Source organism: Melanotaenia boesemani, chromosome 5 (assembly GCF_017639745.1).
Source record: "Melanotaenia boesemani isolate fMelBoe1 chromosome 5, fMelBoe1.pri, whole genome shotgun sequence".
Classification (NCBI taxonomy): Eukaryota; Metazoa; Chordata; class Actinopteri; order Atheriniformes; family Melanotaeniidae; genus Melanotaenia; species Melanotaenia boesemani.
Genome location: NC_055686.1, coordinates 29,464,142 through 29,484,263, shown reverse-complemented (window position 1 = coordinate 29,484,263; position 20,122 = coordinate 29,464,142). Strand labels below are relative to the sequence as shown.

General features: G+C 43.3%; 1 protein-coding gene across 2 annotated transcripts in view; it reads left to right on the top strand.

Annotated features, from left to right (window-relative positions):
* The window catches only part of rap1gds1 (RAP1, GTP-GDP dissociation stimulator 1), a 34,218-nt gene extending 19,090 nt beyond the window's left edge, over positions 1-15,128 (top strand). For both annotated transcript variants that reach the window (XM_041985754.1, XM_041985755.1), the window contains 10 exons: positions 1,171-1,299; positions 1,936-2,061; positions 6,290-6,433; positions 9,133-9,264; positions 10,353-10,487; positions 10,875-11,000; positions 12,283-12,422; positions 12,538-12,664; positions 12,915-13,043; positions 14,385-15,128. In XM_041985754.1, the coding sequence (XP_041841688.1) occupies positions 1,171-1,299; positions 1,936-2,061; positions 6,290-6,433; positions 9,133-9,264; positions 10,353-10,487; positions 10,875-11,000; positions 12,283-12,422; positions 12,538-12,664; positions 12,915-13,043; positions 14,385-14,512 (1,316 nt within the window). In that variant the 3' untranslated portion in view covers positions 14,513-15,128. The remainder of the gene's footprint in view (positions 1-1,170; positions 1,300-1,935; positions 2,062-6,289; positions 6,434-9,132; positions 9,265-10,352; positions 10,488-10,874; positions 11,001-12,282; positions 12,423-12,537; positions 12,665-12,914; positions 13,044-14,384) is intronic.
* Positions 15,129-20,122: the final 4,994 nt, after the last annotated feature.

Sequence of the window (20,122 nt, the reverse complement as noted above, 5' to 3'; positions counted from 1 at the left end):
TCATGTGTAAAACCAGCAAAGACCAGACAGAAAACAGGATTTCAGCAGCGAGAAGGTAATTCGTGTTAGCTGTTAGCTGGAAACTTGGCTTATCTCAGCATGGAGGCAGAACCTGGACACATGAAGGACAGACGAGTCAGGATTAAAAACTGTCTACAGCAGAGGAACAGGATCTGAAATCCAGCAAAGACCTGAACCAGGACCTAAGAGATGCACCCAGACCTTCAGTGATATACCTCAGCCTTTTCTCCCTGTTTCCCTTCCTTAAGAACGGCTTCTTGGCAGCCACGTTTCCTTGGAGACCATTTCTGATGAGACTCGGACCAACAGTAGATGAAAACGTGGCTGTCAGGAAGCCGTTCTTTAGGAAGGGAAACGAGGAGAAAAGGCTGACGTAGGTCACATGACCCAAGAACTGGACTTAAGATCAGTGGAAACGGGTCTGATGGAAGGACTGATCCTCCCCAGAACCTAGACCTCTACGGGTCTGATGGAAGGAGCTATTCCTGGAAAGTCCTTCAGGGATCCTGGAGAGTTATTCCTGAAAAGTCCTTCAAGGATCCTAGAGAGCTATTCCTGGAAAGTCCTTCAAGGATCCTGGAGGGCTAATTCTGGAAAGTCCTTCATGGATCCTGAAGAGCTATTCCTGGAAAGTCCTTCAAGGATCCTGGAGAGCTATTCTGGAAAGTCCTTCATGGATCCTGAAGAGCTATTCCTGGAAAGTCCTTCAAGGATCCTGGAGAGCTATTCCTGAAGACTACTACTAAAAAGTTGATTTTCAAGCTCATTAGAATTGTAAAAACTCTGTTTTAGCTGTATATGCTCCATTTCTATGTATTTTTCTATAAACCTTTGCCCTTCTTTTCTGTTTCCTGACAGTATATAAAGAAATAAGTGGTGATTCAATGTGCATAAATGATTTTAGCTGTGCCACATTCAGGTGAGACACAGCATGGTGAAAGTGCTGTTTTATACATTAAAAAGGTGCAGCATGATGTTTCTTTCAAACAGAAGAAGATGATTCCGATTCCTGCTGTCACCTGTAGCAACATGTTTTCTGTTTTTAATGGATCATTTATCAGCTCTGCTTTCACTTCATTCTCACTGACATGCTCTGTGTTGAGCATCAGATCCACCGCCTGTCTGCCTCTCTGTTTTATGTCTTTACAGATTCCTTACAAGCCCAGCTGATCAATATGGGAGTGATTCCCACTCTGGTGAAGCTGCTGGGCATCCATTCCCACAACACAGCCCTGACAGAAATGTGTCTAATTGCCTTTGGGAACTTGGCTGAACTGGGTAAGTAGCCAGCCAAAACCTTTCCACATCAGAAGTCTTCCGTCTCATTTTGGGCTGGGTTCAGGATGATGGAAATAAAGCTGTTAGCTTGGCTCCCGCCATGACTTCAGAGCAGGTTCCTGAGTGGTTCCTTTACACTCGGTTGTAGTTTGCTTTCATCAAAACACCATCAACGCTCACTCAACCAGTGTCCATGGTGTTAACGGCATGCTGTCTCCTCTTGCCTGGAGATGAGAACAGCTCTTCAGTACGGAGTGCAATTAGGCTCAAAATGTCCAAAAACTGTTCATGAGTAACTTTAGAAATGTGTGTTAGAATCCACACACAGATGTCAAGCAGTTTGTAACATAACTTTAAAAACATAATAAATAACACTGGAATCCAGTTAAAATCCAGATGTCCCAGCTTTCAACCAGCACTTAAACGCAGCATGTATCTGTGGATCTGTGAGGGAGTGAAAGTCGTGTCAAACTCTGCATGAACATTCTGGTCTAATCCATCCACGTCGAGCTGCGGGTGCTCGTTTAACTAATATGTGAAAGCTTTTTGTTCACGAAAATGATCAAAAAGTCTGCATTTGAAGTATTAATTAGAGCATTTTGTTTGATGGTTTTATTCCACTTTCTTTGTTTTCAGAGTCCAGCAAAGAGCAGTTTGCTACCACCAACATCGCAGAGGAGCTGGTTCGTCTTTTCCAGAAGCAAACGGAGCACGAGAAGAAGGAAATGATCTTCGAGGTTCTGGCTCCACTGGCTGAAAACGGTACTTTCATTCTCATCCTGTTGTTACAGACCGGCTGCAACAACAAAGCAAGGCTGGCAGAAGAGTGGTATTTTACAAAAATATTAATTTCTTAGAGAAAACCAGTAAAGCACGTAAGTAATATGGTAGTATAAGTGATGCATGGATGTAGGGAAATTTATGTGAGAACATAAATCAAAACCAACAGAACATGCTGCCTGCACCGAGCCCAGGTGATCTCCCGCCCAAGCCTGATAGAGTCCAGAGTCCAGGCTGGCGAGGCTTTAAGTAGGAGCCAGAGCACACCGGGCCCAGGTGTGGCTCACACCACTCATCACAAAACGGCCCCCATATAGTTTCCATTGGGAATCTTGTCAACACAAATCCTACATTATGTCTGAAATATTCTGCACTAGCCACCAACTCTACTCCGCAGCCCAGCTACCCGCCGCCTGGAGAAGCACTGTTAAGGATGGCAGGAAAAGGAGATGAGAGGATCACAAGGGGAAGAACCTCAGACAGCAAGGTGCTCCAGACAGAGTCCACCACAATGCTTGAGCCTTCAATGTGCGCCGTCAGTTTGGATCATCATTGGTTTTTCTCATGATTGCAGTCGTTAGCAACAGCTAACAAGCTAATTTTAACCTGAGCTAATGTTTCAGCTTCATCCACCAAGCAATCGTGTTGTAGCAATCTTTCTGATGAAGACCACATAGACTGGGCTCGTATAAAGAATCTAGACCAGAATCTAGACCATGATGGAGTAAAACAGCCAAGCACACGTAGTGGACGCTGTAAAAAAACCATAAAATCCCAACTGCTTTCATCCATCCACACACCACAGGGCTGTAGACTGTACATGCAAACAGGAAATTGTTCCAGATACCAGGAACTGGTCCAGATACCAGGAACCGGTCCAGAAGTTGGTCTGAAGCTGTGAATGGTTCCAGATACCGGGTACCAGTCCAGAAGCCAGTCTGAAGCAGCGGATAGTTCAAGATACCGGGAACCTTCCAGAAGCTGTTCTGTAGCAGCGAATGGTTCCAGATGCCGGGTACCAGTCCAGAAGCCGGTCTGAAGCAGCGGATGGTTCCAGATACTGGGAACCATCCAAAAGGCGGTCTGTAGCAGCGGATGGTCCCAGATACCGGGAACCATCCAGAAGGCGGTCTGTAGCAGCGGATGGTCCCAGATACCGGGAACCATCCACAAGGCGGTCTGTAGCAGCGGATGGTCCCAGATACCGGGAACAATCCAGAAGGCGGTCTGTAGCAGCGGATGGTTCCAGGTACCAGGAACTGAACTGACGGGTTTTTCTCTGACTCCAAGATGAAATCTTTCTTGGATAATGTAGAAGGGTCTCTGACACACATAGAGGAACTTTAAGGTATCTAATCTTGCATCTTCCTGTACATTAGCCATTTTGATTTACATGAACCTGCAACAGTCACGTGATTGAATACAACCAATACTAACATCTATTATTGTCCTCAAGTCTATCATTGTGCCCCCTAGTAGAGTCCTATGGTATTAGACATGGTAGAAAGGCAAGTGCCATGTGAGGGGTTGTGGCTCCGCCTCTCTTTTTACTGAAATGAGCTCATTAGGAAAACTGAGCGACTGCAGGTTAAAGGCTTCAATTACTCAAGTATGTCGGCAGCATCCATCTCTCAGCTGGTGAAGCTTTGCCACTAGGAGGGAGAGAGGAATCAGACTAAGGCAGGAGAATATGAGGAATCACAAGAAAAAAGATGATGTTTGTTCAATAAGATGCGAGGAGGAGAATAAGTAGAACCTGTTTGTTTCCCTGCTGCTTTTCTCTGTAGGTTACACAGAAACTGACACTTCTATGTATTTCTGGTGTTGTATACATCTAGAGACGTCTGGATATCCAGAAATTACACGATAAGATGCTTCAGTGTCGAGATGAAAGCACCTGCTGCAGAGCCTGTTGTTCTCTCGCTGAGTCATGCTTCCCGCTCTAACTGCACAGTCATGGCAGACGGCTCATTGCCGCATCTGCTCCGCTGCTCTTTTCCCAACATATCACTGTGTGTGTTGAGGCAGCATCTTACAGCATTATCACTCCAGGCACCCACAGTGCTGCCAGACTGACGGTCTCCAGGACGACGTCCTACTTAACGCTACTCCAGAGAAGCCTCTTCCTCTCTCTGCTGTTAGTCACACTGCAGGCTGTTCATTAGGCTTGCAGGGGAAAACAACTTCACACCTCCTCTCTGAACAGTTAAGTGTTAAAACGGTGAGAATGATGACGGGGCTGCAGCAGTACACCCGCTCAACCATCAATGCTCCAAATGGAGCTAGACTTTATAAAGAACGCGTGAAACATTTTCTTTCTTCAAACAACCAAAATGATAAAGTCAGACTTTATTTATTATAAGTAGTGAAAATATTTGGTATGAGAGTCTAAATAGGTGGAAGGTTGACAGTATATCCTGATTTAATGTCTGCACATGATTCAGCATCCAGAATATGGTCTTGTTTATAGAACAGATGTCATTTCAACATCTAATTGATCAGGAAGAAAATGTGATTATATGATGTCTTCCTGAATCCAGTCTGACATGGCAGAATTTAAGATATCGACAAACATTTAATCATCATCCACTGAATCAATATAATATAGTGTTGTCATTTGAAACATCCACCTTGGCTGACACAGAAAATAAACCCAAGAGGACATTATCGGAGGAAGAGAGGAGAAGAAAGAACGAAACAGGGCAAGAAATAAGACGAGTCAGCATCAGACTGACCTGTACAGAGAGAAGAGACGGGACGGAGATGATGAGCTGTCGTTAGGGGAGATCTCAGAAAAGAGACGGGATGAAGACGATGCTGGATTAGCATTATCTCTGACTATAGGGGGCGCCAAAGTACAAAAATCGGCCAAACTTCAGTAGTGTGGCTTTCCAGTACAGAAGATTAAACCATGTGCTGAAGTCTGCATCATGACTGTTTAGGATTGCATTTACAGAATAATACACAACATCAGACGTCCACTACTCCTTTATCCTAACTAGAAATATCCACAATAACAATACTGTTGTAACATTATCAAACTTATAGTTGAATAACCATCTAAATAGGAGATAATGAACATAAAATATTGCAAAAAATCCCCAGGATCCACTCCAGAAGATTCAGATTTTATTAGCTGAAATCAAATTATGACGTTTTCACAATGAGATGCCAACATTTCCTTCCTTCAGTATCACAACATTATCATCAATACACCTTACCCAGTCCTGTTCCAGGCTAACTTTAGTCTCATTTATTATTCTGATTAGCTGATCAGAAACCAAATTAGAGCCCACAGCTTCTGGGCATGCCTTCTCGGTGCCAGGTAATAAACGGAGGCAGTCGACTCCAACAGGAGTCCCAAAACCAAGGCACAAACAGGAGGAGCAAAGGATGCAGGATGCTGCTCTGGTTAATAAATAACTAAACTAGCTGGACATCAGCCTTTATCTGACAGTTTCTAAGGAAACAAACACACTAAGGTTCTCTGAATATCATGTGATTCTCAAAGCAGTTCAGTATTAAAATGGACAAAGCTTTATATTATCCATCAAGTGGTCACGGCTCTAATCCCAGAGATAAGATAAATATTCAGTTGGGAGCGGCTTTTAAAGCTGATCGGCAGCTGTTTCTGGTCCTTTTGGCTTAAAAAAACCTTCCTGACTGAGGGAAAAGTATCTGAGTAGCAGCCATGATGGGAGCTGGTCGAATGCTGCAGAAAACAGCTGTTCTGCCTGCTTTAGCACAGGAGCTTTGCTCTTATAGAGGGAAAGAAGCTTCTTTCCAAAACCCAGTTTCACTTCCTACAAGGTGTGTACATATCAGAATATCTGATATGGACCCGATGAAGAGGACGATGTGGACTTGACTGTGTTTTATGTCTCGGTTCTTGGTAAACAGAGCTGACCTTTATGCTGCCTCCACCACTGTGAAAACAGTTTTAAAGGTTGTGTTCAAATATTCTTCAAGCTTGTCCTGAAGTAAAAGTCTCGTGTGAGGGAAGAAGCTCACAGAGTCTGTCTCCATCCTTATAGATCACATCCTCCTCAGTTACAGTTCCAACCATACCACATCAGAAAGGTTTTTCTCAGGATCTTCAGTATTTAAAGGAGATATATAAAAATAAGTCAGATGTAGAAGGTAACAGTTGTTCATCCTCTGGTTGTGTTGAGGTGTACCTGAACATCCACTGTGGGTTTCCTCCTGACAGATGTGATCAAGCTGCAGCTGGTGGAGGCAGGCCTGGTGGAGTGTCTGCTGGAGGTGGTGGCTCAGACCGTGGACGGTGAGCGGGAGGAGGACATCGCCCAGCTCAAGACTGCCTCTGACCTCATGGTTCTCTTGCTTCTCGGAGGTAAACATTCATCCTGTTTAGTGGGATTAGATGAGTCAGCGCTGCAGTCCCAGTTTGTCAGTGTTGGGTTTTACATAACTCCACCGATTCAGAGCAACCTGTGTCCACAGGCACCACATTCACACTCATTTTTACTTGTGTAACATGAATTATAAATTCATTAGTTCTTGAAAAGGTTAGAATATTTTGCCGCTCAGACCCTGCAGCTTGTTGTAGACCACGACGTCATCCTGCACACAGATCAGCCACAGCATGAATGGGATCTACCATGATCGTTCCATCACAGAAAGGCTCCTAACTCACCAGAGTTGTGTCGACACCTAAAAGATAACTTAACATAAAGGCAGTTTAAACTGGATGTTTAGGCCTATTGCACAGACACATAATTTCTTCCCATTTCTTTAGTCTCATTTGTGTTTCCACTAAAGTTTTGTCCACGTAGAGCTAACGTTCTGGCTCCAAATGAAATGAATCACTCTCATTTCATTAACATGTTTCTAACCCATACGTATCTTTCCTGAGCTGATGATGCCGTAGCCCCGCCCTCTCCCTTATCCCACATGCACAAACCCCGCCCACAGCTCCGGGCTGCGTGGACACAGCAGGAGCTACTGAGCATGATACGAAAAAAACAGCAAAATATGGAAAATATGATCCAGTTCCATGGTAATGTCTCCTTTTTAGCTTGATTCTCCACCATCTTCGTCTTCATGTGTTTGTTTATATCGCACAGGTATCTGAGCATGCTCCATGTCGTCTTCTCTGTTTTTGCTGTAATTCTGCAGCAGGGTAACACTTACAGGCCAGGCTGATATAGGACAGGATTTTCACTGGTTTTGTGTGGACACACTCCTGGAAAGGCTTTGTAACAGTGTGATGTGATAGCGATGTGACACCTTCCTTGAATAATGAAGAAGACTATAGAGGACATCCAGCAGGTTGTCTTCTTTCTTCTTGTCATGTGACTTTAAACAACAATGTTTAAACATGAAGCTGTTCCTGCTTTGTTTTGATTGCTGAGTCACACAGAAAGTGATGATTCTTTCCACCAATCAACTGATCGCAGTGTGTCACCCGCCACCCTTTATGGTACGATCAGTAAGACTTGCACCCCAATGGGAGGATCCCCAAAAAGTAGGATGGTTCAGGTCGGATATTCTGATACCTGTTGCAGTTTTTGTTGGTGGAAGCTCATTACAATGCATACCAACCCGTACTGTACAGAACTGGACCCATTGGTAGAAATGTGGCTAAAATGATGTCCTGAAGAAATGGAAGTAAACTTGTCACAGGAAATGAAAGCCCCTGATGTTTTTAAACACCTAATTTAACATCTATGGAATAACTGTGTTTCTGGAAAGTTTCAGTCTGGATTAGATCACATCAGAAGCTGAAACGGCAGCAGTTAAAGCTATAATTGACCCCCTGGTTGGGTCTGACCCTGGTCTGGTCACTGTTGGTCCTCTTGGTTCAACCATAATATTAGTGGTGTGCATTTTTGCTGCCCTTATGATCAGCAGGCTAAATCTGCCGTTCTTGACTATGCTATAAGGCCTTAACGGCTTCACTATAAAAGCTCCTATGAACCGGATTTTCCTCTAGGCTGTCTTGGACGTGGGTGGCATCTTTCTTATGGAGTCTTTGATCTTTGGTTGAGCTGGGTCGGTAGTTTTCATGTTGCTGTGAGCCAAAATTAACGTTAGCTTAGTGCGCCATCAGCTAATACGGTTCCTCATATTAGTTGCACTACTGACATATTTAATCTTTGCTTGACAAGCTTTACAGATAGCGTGGGTCTTGTCCACGATGCTGTTTAAGAGCTTCACAACAGGAGTCATCACATACTGAAACCCAGTCGCTTTACACATATCGCCTGCTGGTGGATGAAGCCGTCGTAACGAGGACCTCACCGTGGTAACAAGGACCTCACCGTGGTAACGAGGACCTCACCGTGGTAACGAGGACCTCACTGTGGCAGTTTGTGACGAAGTCTGAATGACGGCCCTGTCTGTAGTCACCCATACCAGCTTTTCCAATGGCACCCTTTTCTCCTCTTTACAGAGTTTTTGATGTCAGCTCCTCATCGTTGTCTTAGGAACAGTAGTGTAAAGAGTTCTTCTTTGGTGGAGAATTCATCAAACACCATTCTGATGAACGTCATCAGCTGTGATCAGATGTGTCCACTGACCATAGGAAAAATGTGTCAAAAATTTTGACTGGTAGTGTATATATTTCATGTACATCCAATAGCAATACAACTAGACTAAATACATTTTACACATTGATGACATGCTATTTGTAGAACATAGCCCACCGGCATCTTGCGTTGTGGCCGTGGGCGACAGGACGCCTGCGGGCGCCGTGTTGGCTACCCCTGATGTAGACTATATTACTGCAATACTTCTCTAAGAAAGGAGGGGGTTGAAGACTTTTCCACAGTACTGTGTAAATGATTTGTCCAGCACTGAATAATAATTCGGCCTGTGTATAAATATTTAATTACAGCAGAAGCCCAGAACATGGTGAAGTGTAAATATGTGAGCAGGTTTATCTGTTTACTCTCTCGGCAGTTTATATTCCTGAGTTCACAAGCTTCATTAATATCTAATGAAAAAGAATTTAGTGCATCTTATTAACAACCCAGCAATGACTCGCTGTGATGTGGAGCTGCTGTAAACCATGCTCCTTCCTCTTTATAGATGAGTCCATGCAGAAATTGTTTGAGGGAGGAAAGGGAAGCGTCTTCCAGAGGGTTCTGTCCTGGATACCGTCTCACAACCACCAGCTGCAGCTGGCTGGAGCGCTGGCCATCGCCAACTTTGCTCGCAACGGTAAGCTTTGCTCTGCCATGACTGCTTTTTATTAACATGGTTAGATGAGAGACAGTGTTACACACAAAACTGCACCTGCTTGTTAATGTTGCTATGACGACAGAGGCGTTCTCTGCCATAGTCACTCAGAAACAAAGTCAGTTGCATCAGAAAAATTCTTGAACCGTGAGCAGCAGAAGAGTAACACAAAAATTAAATTGATATGGTGCTGCCGTCCTTCATGTAGTTTTTGAGCTAAAAACACTCCTTGTCTCATAAATTGTAGGAAAAAAACAAAAAAATGGGAAATAGAATAGAAATGAAATGAGCCAGCAGTGGGACAAACCTGCACTCTGAGAAAAAACCATGAGACTTATCACACTAATGGTTGTATTGGATGAAAGACAGAAAGAATGCCTACGTTTTAATGTATAACTTGTGTATGTGCAGAAGAAACTGTGGGCATGAAGAAAGTTTGAGAAATTATCTGAATAATTTTCAATGTGTGACATCACATGTATGAGTGTGGCAGCTCTAACGGAGATTTCCAAATTTTCATAAAACTTAAACCACCGTTTTATCAGATCCGTAAAGGATATGAAAGTTTCTTTCTAGATAGTATAAGTTTTATCTTTTGTGTCCCATTTAAACTTTGAATAAAGTTTCTACGTGAATGTTTGTCTTGAGTTATACGACTCCAAAATGGGCTCCATTTTTACTCTTTGGCAAAACCCCATTCATTTCAATGGAAGAAATTTAGCTGCTCTTTTTGAGATTTTCATAAAAACTGTAGTTTTTATGTTTTTATGTAGTCAAAGCACACTTCTCCCAGTCGAGATGCACGTTTTGATATAACTTTCGTTGTGGCTGAATTTAAGCTGTGCAACAAGTTAGACATAGGAAATCGTCACATAAACTGAAGAAGTTTAATATTGTGGAACAAACGCAACTGAATAGTGACACGTGTGCCTTAATGTTTACAGCAAATGTATCAATGCAGGGTGGAGTGAGGTTTATAGTATACTAGTTAAGTTCCTAGTAGAACAGAAAAGTTTATTACCTGTGTGATCAACCTCTGTGAATCTTGGACTGCATTTGCATCTCTGCAGATGGGAACTGCATCCATATGGTGGACACTGGTATCGTCCAGAAGCTTTTGGAGCTGCTGGATCGACATGTTGAGGAGGGCAACGTGACCGTACAGCATGCAGCACTGAGCGCTTTGAGGAACCTGGCTATACCTGGTGAGTCATTCACATCACTAAAGATGGATACCAGTAAAGATGAAGTTTCATCTTAGTGTGCTGCACAGCCCAGAAGAAAACTCTGTTTCAGGAACATGTGATTCGTGGTTGTGCAGCAGGTCTGCAGCTGGGATAATTCTCTCTGACAGTTGGCATTTTCAGACCATAGTGTTAAGGTCTTTATTGTGACATTCTGTCATACTGGTGACTCTATCATGAGCTTATTTCCAGAAGGTGTTTTCTGCGCCATGACAGGTTAAACTGGAGCTAACAAAGCTCCTCCTGACCCGATCCTCTGCCAAAGACATCTTCAATAACAGTATTCTAACATGAATTCCTCTGTAAACACACAAAATGTGGTGTGTCCTTCTGTGTCCGTCCCTGCAGTTGTGAACAAATCCAAGATGCTGTCGGCCGGTGTGGCAGATGTGGTGTTGAAGTTTCTGCAGTCTGAGATGCCTCCAGTTCAGTTTAAACTCCTGGGAACGTTACGCATGCTCATTGATACCCAAGGTAGAGATCTATTTTTGTTTGTAACAGTTCAACAAAATATTTCAATCTGACAGAAAACTTCATCCCGATATAACTAAATGGGCCTGCAGGAATGCTTGCATTCAGTCATGTGACGTTTGCAGGTTTACAACTAAAGTGGTGGTAAAATAAACCAGAATGGTCAATGTTGTTCATGTATCTCTAAAATATGTGGTTTTAATGGGAGACAGTGGGACATTTTTGTCCTCAAATGACTTATTGGGGTAGTAGATTTAAAATTTTATGCTACGCAAAAATTAATAATGCATCAAAGTCAGTACTTTGGGTCATTATTAACATGTCCATGAAAGAAAAAGAGAGACATCAAGTCATCAAGCTGGCATATAAATGGTTAAAATCCTCAGAATCTTTGAATGAAGGGTTGAAGTTGATCAAATTTATGCAGAAAAAAACATGAAATATTCTGTTAAATTATTAGAACATTTTTTTCAAAATGGACTTTTTTGCCCTTTAATGATAAATTAAACTGATTCCTGATGGTGGACTTTGAGTATGTCACAGAACCTCCATGAAAGATTAAATCTGAGAATCAGAGAAATTGCTGCCAGTTCAGTTCCTGGTATCTGGATCCATCTGCTGCTTCAGATCAGTTTCTGGACCAGGTCCTGGTATCTGGAACCATCCGCTGCTTCAGACCGGCTTCTGGACCGGGTCTTGGTATCTGGAACCATCCGCTGCTTCAGACCAGCTGCTGGACCGGGTCCTGATGTCTGGAACCATCTGCTGCTTCAGACCGGCTTCTGGACCGGGTCTTGGTATCTGGAACCATCTGCTGCTTCAGACCAGCTTCTGGACCGGGTCCTGGTTTCTGTCTATTATCTACATTTCTGGAGCTGCTGCTGTCCGGCAGCATCTCCAGGCTGAGAAACCTCTTCACATCTTTTTCTTCCAGCACATCGGCAACGTTGCAAACCAGTTCCACTTTACAGGTTAGGTTTAGGATTAGGTTTAGGGTTATGGTTGATGTATGCGTGATGCCCACTATCATCACGCTAGCTGACAGATATAAACATGCTGACCTTTCTGAACGTGCATCGTGGCTGATTCAGAGAGGACAGGAAGGGGAAAGGTGGTTTGCATTTTGGGGGTGACAAAGGGATGCGAAGTAGGACCACATGGTTGCAGTTTGATGGTGAAAACCTTGTTTCTGAGTCTTAGAGACACAAATATGGTGACAGCTGCTTTGAAAGAGCCGAGGGTCGTTGTTGCCAATAATCCCTCATGCCTGCTGTGTGTGGTTCAGCCGAAGCTGCAGACCAGCTGGGAACCAACGGGAAGCTGGTGGAGAGGCTGGTGGAGTGGTGTGAAGCCAAAGATCACGCCGGAGTGATGGGCGAGTCCAACAGGCTCCTGTCGGCCCTCATCCGACACAGCAAGTCCAAGGTAGGACATGAAGGTGGGGGTGTGGTGGGGGTCCGGAGTCTAAAATGAGGAGTTGAGGCTTGCATGGTCCACATTTGTTTCAGTTTGTTAAGTTTCTTCTTTTTCTGGGTTTTAGGAAGTCGTCAGAACTGTTATCCAAGGAGGAGGAGTCAAGCACTTAGTTACCATGGCAACCAGCGAGCATATGATCATGCAGAACGAAGCACTGGTGGCTTTGGGTCTCATTGCAGGCCTGGATCTGGGTAAGATCAGTGTTTACAGATTACTTTACCTGCAGCTCAGTCACACCTGAGATGCAGCGTGATGCTCGGCATCATTGGAAGGAGTCTGCGATCCAGATCAGTGTTTGAAATGCGTGACACTCTTCCCATGAGCCTCTCTGACATGCTGAAAGAGGGACAAATAGAGGGAGAAAACCATTTCCTCCATGTAAACTAGAACTTTGCCGGACCCCGTCCATGATTCGTCCCTCACGCTGTTTTCTGGTTTCAGTTGCAGCTGAGAAGGATTTTGTGGGAGCCAGCCTGGTGTCAGTGCTTCACAAGCTGCTGTCAGACGAGAGGAGCGCACCTGAGATTAAATACAACTCCATGATCCTCATCTGTGCGCTCATGGGCTCAGGTGAGACGATGATCATGGTTTTATCTCCAGCGTGCTCTTACCAAACGATTTCTGAAGGCTTCACATCTTGAAATCCTGCTTTTAAAGAATTTTCTGTTCTTTAACTGTGAGGTGTCTTTGAAGATGTTTGAAATGAAAATCTGAGACATATAGCCGGAGAAAGAGCAGTAAAGACCTGCAGACTGAAAGCCGGAGAAGTCGGCTCTTTGAAGAGACGAGTAATGAAGACAAAACTTTAATGGATTAGTCTCATTAGGACGGGATAGAAAAAAAAATGGACCTGTCCTTATTAAAATGAGGCAAATACAACATTAAATAAACAACACATGACATGATGGTCCAAGCTCAGGTCAGCCAGTGATTAACAGCTGTCAATCCTCCAGGCGTCCCAGCAAGTTCAGACCCCAGATCTCCATCTCACTCTCCAGGCCTCAGTTAAATGGTAAAGTTCATGGCATTCCAGTTAGAAATAGACTGAACCAGTATGGCTTGTCTGTCGGGGAATTTTTTTTTATACCCCTTTGTTTGAACTGTCTTTGTTTGGAGTGTTGTGTGGCCCTCACCCTTAGACCTTCCTATTCATCCAAAAGAGAAATGAGATAGCCCTTTCCCTAGCATGAACGCGTTTAAGGGGTAAAAATGGGACTCAGCCTTCAGTAAATGCACTGGTCACGCTGCTGTAAGCCCAACCAGTCAGACAGAATTACAGCAGGGAAACATTTAATGTCCATTAGTTAAACATCGGCATCATTAACCAGTTACTGAACGTTGCCTTTACTTCGTGCTGCAAGCTGCTGGTTCTTCTGCAGGAGGTGAAACATGCTGGATGAACTTCCTGTTTCATGAGACGTCCTCCACCATCACACCTGCCTCATGTTTCATCCCACCAGGAGGATTTAATCTGTTAGTTTGGAGAGAAAAAACTTTTCCTGTGCCGTATTTTCCATGAAAACACAGATTCTGATTTGATCACATGGTTCACACATGATCCCACATGGAGAGTCAGGATGACGAGGATCTTTAGGATTAATTAAGCGTAGCGTTTCATACCACGATTAATTGTGGAATTAAGTCATCATGACGTCCCCAATCTGAACAAACCACAAGACTTCTGGAACAATGTCCTCTGGACAGACCAGACCAATATGGACATGTCTGGTCACAAACAGGTCCTAGCAGCTGTCAGCATGGTGGTGGAGGCATGGTGGTCTGGGCTTGTTCTGCAGCCATTGAGTGGACCATGAACTCTGCATGATACCAAAGTATGCTAGAGTCCATCTGTGTGACAGCTGAAGCTCAGCTGGAACTGGATCAACTGACTCTTTCCTTTTCCTCCTTCAGAGCCGCTTCACAAAGAGGTGCAGAGCCTGGCGTTCATCGACGTGGTGGCCAAGCTGACGGCTCACGAAAACAAGGCGGTATCACAACAGGCGTCGCTCACAGAGCAGCGGCTAACCGCCCAGAGCTAAATGACTGTGTCCCCCCCACCCACAATCCTGCCTGACCGACACCTCATGACCGCTGACCCCTTTGTCCCATTGTCATGTGCCAAGGTACCACGTCGCGTTAACTGCCAGCCAGACATCCAGCCACCTCCATCCAACACCCCCGCCCCACGTCTGCTGGGCTTAGACTGATGTGCAATACTCAGCATCTTTTTTTGTCTGTATTCAGATTTTGGGTGTACAAGCCTCTGAAACTGTTCTAGACTCTCCTTTTTGAAAGCCATAAACATGAGATTTATCAGGCGGGTTAGCAGGCAGGCTTAAGTTCAGCCCAAATCCCTCAAAGAAGCGATTAGCAACCATGATCATATTAATATTTGAAGCTACATCAGTCTAAACCTGGTCTCCACCTCTGTTTGTGCATGTTTCCTCTGCCTGGCTCTCAGAGAGCCGAGGCGCCATAAACAGCCTGAGGCAATAGATTAAGAGACGACCATAGCTGTGACACCACCCACCGGTAACCCACCAGTGATAATGTGCACAAGACAACAAATGATTAAAAAAGACAAAAAAATGTTCATGTTGTGATTTTTCTTTATATTTTCTATGAAATAAACATCCATCCATGATGTGCCCAGCCGTGTCCCATGTAGCTGGAGTATAAATTTACTAGAAACTGTGCATGTTTTTGTCTTGTTGAAGCTGTGACACCTTCCCTCTTCTCTACTGACACCTCCAGTCTTGTACACTCCTTTTTTTCTTTTTTAAGACTTGGCTCTTTAGATTTTAACTTTTTTATTCTGCAGTCGTCCAAATAAACACACCCTTCCCCCTCTGATCCAGGACGTGTACAGTAAAAGAAGCCCCCAGCCTCCAGGAATTTCCGACTTATTTCCATCACTCAGAGGAAAAGCCTATTAGGCCGAGAATATACTTGTTTTTATTAAATTTACAAGCTGCAGTACTAGAGGAACCAGCAGGGGGCGGTGTAGGGACCAGTTTGACCAAATGTAAGGTAACAGTGTTGACAGTTAACCAGTAGGGGGCGGTGTAGGGACCAGTTTGACCAGATGGACGGTAACAGGGTCTACAGATAACCAGTAGAGGCAGCGTAGGGACCAGTTTGACCAGGGGGTAGGTTGCTGGGTGGACAGCTTACCAGTAGGGAGCAGTGTTGGGACCAGTTTTACCAGATGGAAGATCACAGGGTGGACAGCTAACCAACAGGGGGCAGCGTTGGGACTAGTTTGACCAGGTGGAAGGTCGCTGGTGTTGACAGAAAATGACAGAAAGTAACCAGGTCCATAATTACCCACACGTATCATTAATTTCTTGCTTTGGCGACTCAGCCGAGACTTACTCACCACTGACGCGGCGTGATTGGTTGAGGGTCCGTACGTAACCATCTACAATATCGCTGGGATCTCAAAATGAACCAACCACTAATCTCTATTTACTCCATGTTTATTTAGAATTTCCCCTACTGGGGACGAATAAAGGTCATATCTTGTTTACTTCCTAGAAATTCAGCATCTCTATGTGGTCTGATTTCTCTACTGCGCCCCCTGGTGGAACCCTCTGGTAACAGAGCCGGTCGGCTACGCTCAGAAAGCAGCTATTTTCCCCGCTTAGAGGCAGATGCAGCGGAAAAGAAGTCCAAAGCTTTTCAGGTTTGCTAGTTGATTTCAGGTCCAGGACTAGGTTGAGAAAAACTGTCTAAAACTGGAAGTGTGCCTTTCCAAAACCGGGATATCATGTTAGATACTGGATGTTTAACCATGAGGAGATGCAGCTTAGCCAGAGCTCTCAGCCTTGGTCCAGGACCACCATACTCCACATTGTGGTCTTGCATTGAGGTCTCCAGGTAGTTTCTCTGCAGACTTTACTGTATGAATGTTTAGAATACACACTTATCAGAATCGGCCAGTCTCCTGACTTCTTAAGAGGACGTTACTTATAATAATGAAACTGCACTGGATGGATCAAGCAGATGTTTCTTCTTCAGATTAAATCTGGTTGCAGCATTACAAGTTGACTGTAAACGTCCCCAAGTCTTTAAACTGTGGACACAGTTCAAGAAACATGAATCAGATGCTATTTTTATTCTTTTAGGTGGGCCTGTTTGTGCAGTAATGTAAAGAAAGAGGTGCCCTTCCAGCTGAAATTAGCACTCCAGTCTCAGAGGACAGGATTTGTCTTCATGTCGGGGACATGTCCGACACCGTTCCGATGCTTGCGGTGCTCCTCGGTCCATCCCGTACTTTGTCTTTTTAGGGATGAATGGTTATTTATCAGACTTGTGATCTACTTAAAGACACTTGCCAGTGGAGATGTATCCATAGTAACTGCGTAAAAATCCTATAAACATAAATGTTTGTTGTAAATGTCACGAATTGTACATTTGGAGGACTCAGCAGATAATTAAAAGATGATAGCTTGTGATGTTTGGTGTCTTTTCTTTCTTCCTGGGTGGGTTTCTGCAGGTTTTTCATCTCCTGCTTTTTACCCATTTTATGAGGTTTAAATCCAGTTCCTGGCAGTCCAGTTTCAGGTCTCTGCACTCTGGACCAGGTTTCTAAGGAAACCCGAAGAGGTAAAAACTGAAACGGTGGTCATGCATTTCATGCTTTAGCTTGTTGCCTTCATTGGGGGTATGATCCTATGAAGTTCTGCACAATAATTTGTTAAAGTGAGTCAGGGGTGTTGGAGCAGGGAAACATCTAAAACCTCATTAAGTAGCCCTGATTTAGACTGTTCCCCCCTCTATGCACTTGGGAAGGAGGTGAAAAAGCTCCTCAAAGAATCCACGTATGTTTACAATTTTAGTTTCAACAAATAAATTAAAAAAAAGGTAAAGATGAATAAAATATAAAAACAAGACATGTCACGTCGATTAGGGGAGACTTTTTATGTCTGGAGGCTGGAAACTGTCAGAATCTTCAGAAATAAGGAGGTCAGCACCCATATGCTGGGGTGCCGAAAAGGGGGGTAAAGGGGAAGGATTCTAGGGGCCCATGACTGACAAGGGGGCCCAGAAGGGCCCTCAATGCAATTGTAATACTAACAAAATTATCTGATACTCAATGATAAACTTAAAATCTTGCAAACATTTTAGTTACAATGCAATGGTTTCTTTGTTTTGGAAACATTTATGAACACCCACCCCCACCTCTATATTTCCCTTAAAAAGTTCAGTCCACCTGCTCCTTCAGCTGCAGAGTAGTGCAACAGACAGACAGCGAGTGGATGCTAAGACAGCAGGATGCCTAAAAAAATCGGGACGTTTAAAAAGAAAAGAAAAAGCTGAGACTGGAGAGAGAACAGAGGGGTCGTCACCCGGTTCTTTAAGAGGCGAAGTGGTCAGTTAGTTTGTCTGATTGTTGTGGAACATCAGCTTGTTTCTTCTAAACTTTGTTCATATAAGCTAGCTCACTTTGCTCCCATGTTAGCTCATATTTCTGAAGAAAACCCTGGATTTTATTAATTTCACAGTTTTAGTCAAATAATCAACACAGGCTAACGATTAGCAAGCTGCTCTGCTAAAAACATCGAACATGTCCAAGTGGCCCCTGAGGAAGGAGGTGAGCAGCTGAGTGTTGAATGAACTGATTTAGGGAGGAAAAAACATATAATAGAAACAATAGAAAATAGTTTGTATTTACTTTAGACTGATTTGAATGGTTCTGAAAATGTTCAGCTATCACTGTAATGTAGGTCAGGTCAGTAGTTTAAGACTCATCCTCCTGCTTTGCAGTAGGAACAGAGCACATTTCTAGTGCAGCAGACTGGGTGACTGTTTCAATCCAATCAGAGAAATATTTTCATTTTCTAAACATCAGAACATTAACTAGCAACAACCATATAGCATCATATATGTTTCCCCCACTAAGCTAATGCTTCACCTGTGAGTCTACAGATCTGGAGATGAATTAGATTTGCATGTGTTGCTACATGAGGGAGACAATGACGTGGAGTATTGGTAGTCAAATCAGTTTCCCTTTACATTGTTGGTGAAATCACTGAAAGCACTTTAAGTAAAACAAAATGGTGAGAGGCCACCAGAAATAACGATTGTGATGCTATTACAAATGACATTACATGATTGGAGATACTATATAATAGAATAGCTGGATAGAATAGAAAGCTGGACTTCAAGGACTTGATAAGTGATCTTGCAGGGAGAAAACTCCACGTTGGGCTCTTGGTGAAAAAGACTAAGCAAGGACAGTGATTGTGAATGAGATTGCAAGAGCTTAACTCAGCAATAGTGCACCTTTACCTCTCCTTGATATCTTATTACACAAAGTTCTACCTTTTAAAATGTGATTATTTAATTTTAAAGACGGCTCCCAGCCATTGTTTGACTGTAAATCTCCACAGTGGTTTGCTTGTGATCGTATTATATTCAGTTCATATAATACAACGTACCGTGAGGTCGCGCTAGTTTTTCTTTCTGCTCCTACCTAATTTATTTTACCATTTGCTTCTGCTTTTATTTGTTTTTATTTATTAATTTCTTTGTTGCCTCTTGTTCAGTGATAATGTTCAATGATAATTCTCACAATACTGTAAATCATAAAAAGTGAGCGGCCATTTTGTTTTTGATGGCGTTTTAGCTGAGATTTGATTTGTTTCTCCACAGATTGTAAATGCATTTCATTTTTGGAAGAGTTTTTTTTTTTTGTATTTAAGTTTTGTATTTCAAGAAATTGATCTTAAGATAATTAAGTATTTTAAAAAAGATGGGTTTTTAAATATAAAGTATCTGTCTTGCAGCAAGTAACTAAATCTAAATGACCTTCGTTGTAATTTTAGTGCTTCCCTACCAAGTAGCCTGACTCATGTCATGTGACTTTTCACAAATATAGATATGATGGTCAAAATATCATTAAAATTGCTAATTTATGTAGTACAGTATCAAAAGTTTCAGAGGGGGTGGGCACTTCAGTTTCTTTTCATGGGGCCCAAAATCTCTGGCAGCACCCCTGCCCATATACCTAAAATCCACTTCTCTCAGAGATGATGCCAAAATTCAGGATTTTTATACTACATGAGTAATAACTAAAAAAATTCCATAGATTAACCTCTTTACATCAATGATACTATTCCTTTATTTACTGTCGCCCACCCCTACGCCCAACTCATGTTCTAGAAAGCAGCTGGAGATGATCTGAGCTTTGTGACATGGTGTATTATCCTGCTGGAAGAGGCATCAGAAGATGCTACACTGTGGTCATAAAGGGATGGACATGGTCAGCAACAATACTCAGGTAGGCTGTGCTGGTTAAACCAGGCCACGTTGGTACTAAGGGGAACAAAGTGGGCCAAGAATATGGATGGATCCATGTTTTCATGATGTTTCCAGCAGATTCTGAGCCTAGCATCTGAATGTGGAGCTAAATGGAGACTCATCAGACCAGCAACGTTTCTCCATCTTCTATTGTCCAGTGTTGGTGAGCCTGTGTGAATTGTAGCCTCAGTTTCCTGTTCTTTGCTGACAGGAGGCACCCGGTGTGGTCTTCTGCTGCATCCTCGTCCAGACAACTGCTGCTCACTGGATATTTTCCTCAGACCATTCTGAAGCCTGAATATGATGTTTGCCAACATTAAAACTGTATTTAATGGGTCACTGAC